This window comes from Sinocyclocheilus grahami, unplaced genomic scaffold, assembly GCF_001515645.1.
Source record: "Sinocyclocheilus grahami isolate Dianchi unplaced genomic scaffold, SAMN03320097.WGS_v1.1 scaffold2850.1, whole genome shotgun sequence".
Taxonomy (NCBI): Eukaryota; Metazoa; Chordata; class Actinopteri; order Cypriniformes; family Cyprinidae; genus Sinocyclocheilus; species Sinocyclocheilus grahami.
In genome coordinates this window covers 31,420-32,966 of record NW_015508025.1, presented here as the reverse complement: position 1 = coordinate 32,966, position 1,547 = coordinate 31,420, and the positions used below count along the sequence as shown (strand labels likewise).

At 34.1% G+C, this 1,547-nt stretch overlaps 1 protein-coding gene across 1 annotated transcript in view; it reads left to right on the top strand.

Moving 5' to 3' along the window:
* Positions 1–585: 585 nt before the first annotated feature.
* Positions 586–1,547, top strand: part of LOC107575740 (exostosin-1b-like) — a 9,320-nt gene continuing 8,358 nt past the window's right edge. Inside the window, exons 1-2 of the mRNA XM_016262083.1 lie at positions 586–1,369; positions 1,455–1,543. Of these exons, the coding sequence (XP_016117569.1) occupies positions 1,133–1,369; positions 1,455–1,543 (326 nt within the window). The 5' untranslated portion in view covers positions 586–1,132. The remainder of the gene's footprint in view (positions 1,370–1,454; positions 1,544–1,547) is intronic.

The window sequence follows — 1,547 nt, the reverse complement described above, 5'->3', positions numbered from 1 at the left end:
TATATATATATATGCACTACCATTCAATGGTTTGGGGTAAATTTTTGCCTGAAAGAAAAACTTTTATTAAGCAATGATGCATTAAATTTGTTTAGTAAAAGTTTTCAAATAAATGCTGTTCTTTTGAAATTTATATTCATTAAAGAATACCAAAAAAATGGTTTCCACTAGTGTTAATTTTCGTTAAATTAATCTCTTCATTGTGGAAGCGCAGATAATGATCTGAAAACACCAACAAACAAGTGCAGAATTAACTCTGGTTTCCACAAAAATATTAACTGTTCAATATTGATAAGAAATTTTACTTGAATGTCATATCTCTGATAGATCGATTAAAAGCTTAATGTTAAAGCTTACATTTAAAATGAATAATTTACTGAAAGTCTGGTCATTCATCAGTTATGTCCTAAATTATAAGCAGTAATATCACAGAAAAAAATGTCATAATTCTGAAGTTCTTTAAAATGGAGACTACCATTACAATAAGTAGACCAGGCAATATTTAAAAAATATTAATACAACTACACAAATCAATCTTTAGATTAAACTGACTGATTATGGTGTTTAAAGAAAAAGTCTCACCATACACTCCTCAGCGCTATGATCTTAAACAGAATGTACAGGAAATTGTCCAAATATAAGGATCCCTTTCCATTATTGTAACACCACAGACATTGAGGACATGAAAAGGTCATTTTTCTTCAAATATCACAAAAGTATTTTCATGGCAATATAATTATTGTATTGTGTAATTGTATTTAATTTAGCATGCATAATATTTATTTGAAATAAAAATGTTAAAAATGTATATTGTTGCAAAGTTAATACCACATGCGAGCACAAATAAAGAATGGCCTAATATGATGGCACCAGCTTTAGGGTAGAATTGTTCATAAATTTTCTCAGAAAAACATGATTTGCAGTTTCCGTAATAAGCTAGAAACATGCAACAAGGACACATTTGTAGGACAAGCAGCCATTAAATATATATTTAAGGAAAACTGTATTGAAAAAAATAAGCCATTGATTAAAAGACTGATTGGTTTTTGTTGCAGTTAATGAAAAAAATCAATATCTTTTATCCATTTTATCCAGCACATTGTGTTCATTGTCCTATTGAGCTTTTGAATTTATGATTTGGTTGTCTCAACCTGTCCTTGACAATGTCCGTGTTCTCCATTCCGTCCTTTTCTCCAGATATTACCACTTCCTGTACACCAACTTCCTGCCAAATAGCTTGAAGAGCATGGTGGACCAACTGGCCAACTGTGAGGACATCCTCATGAACTTCCTAGTGTCCGCTGTCACCAAGCTGCCGCCCATCAAGGTCACACAGAAAAAACAGTACAAGGAGACCATGATGGCTCAGGTAAGTGAGAAAAAACCGCACTGCAGATAATTAAACCTACATGAGCTTGAGCAGATGTCTAATGTTGTGCATCTGTTCCTCTTAGTCATCTCGAGCCTCGCGCTGGGCGGACCCGGACCACTTTGCCCAGCGGCAGACCTGCATGAACAAGTTCGCCAGCTGGTTTGGCGGCATGCCA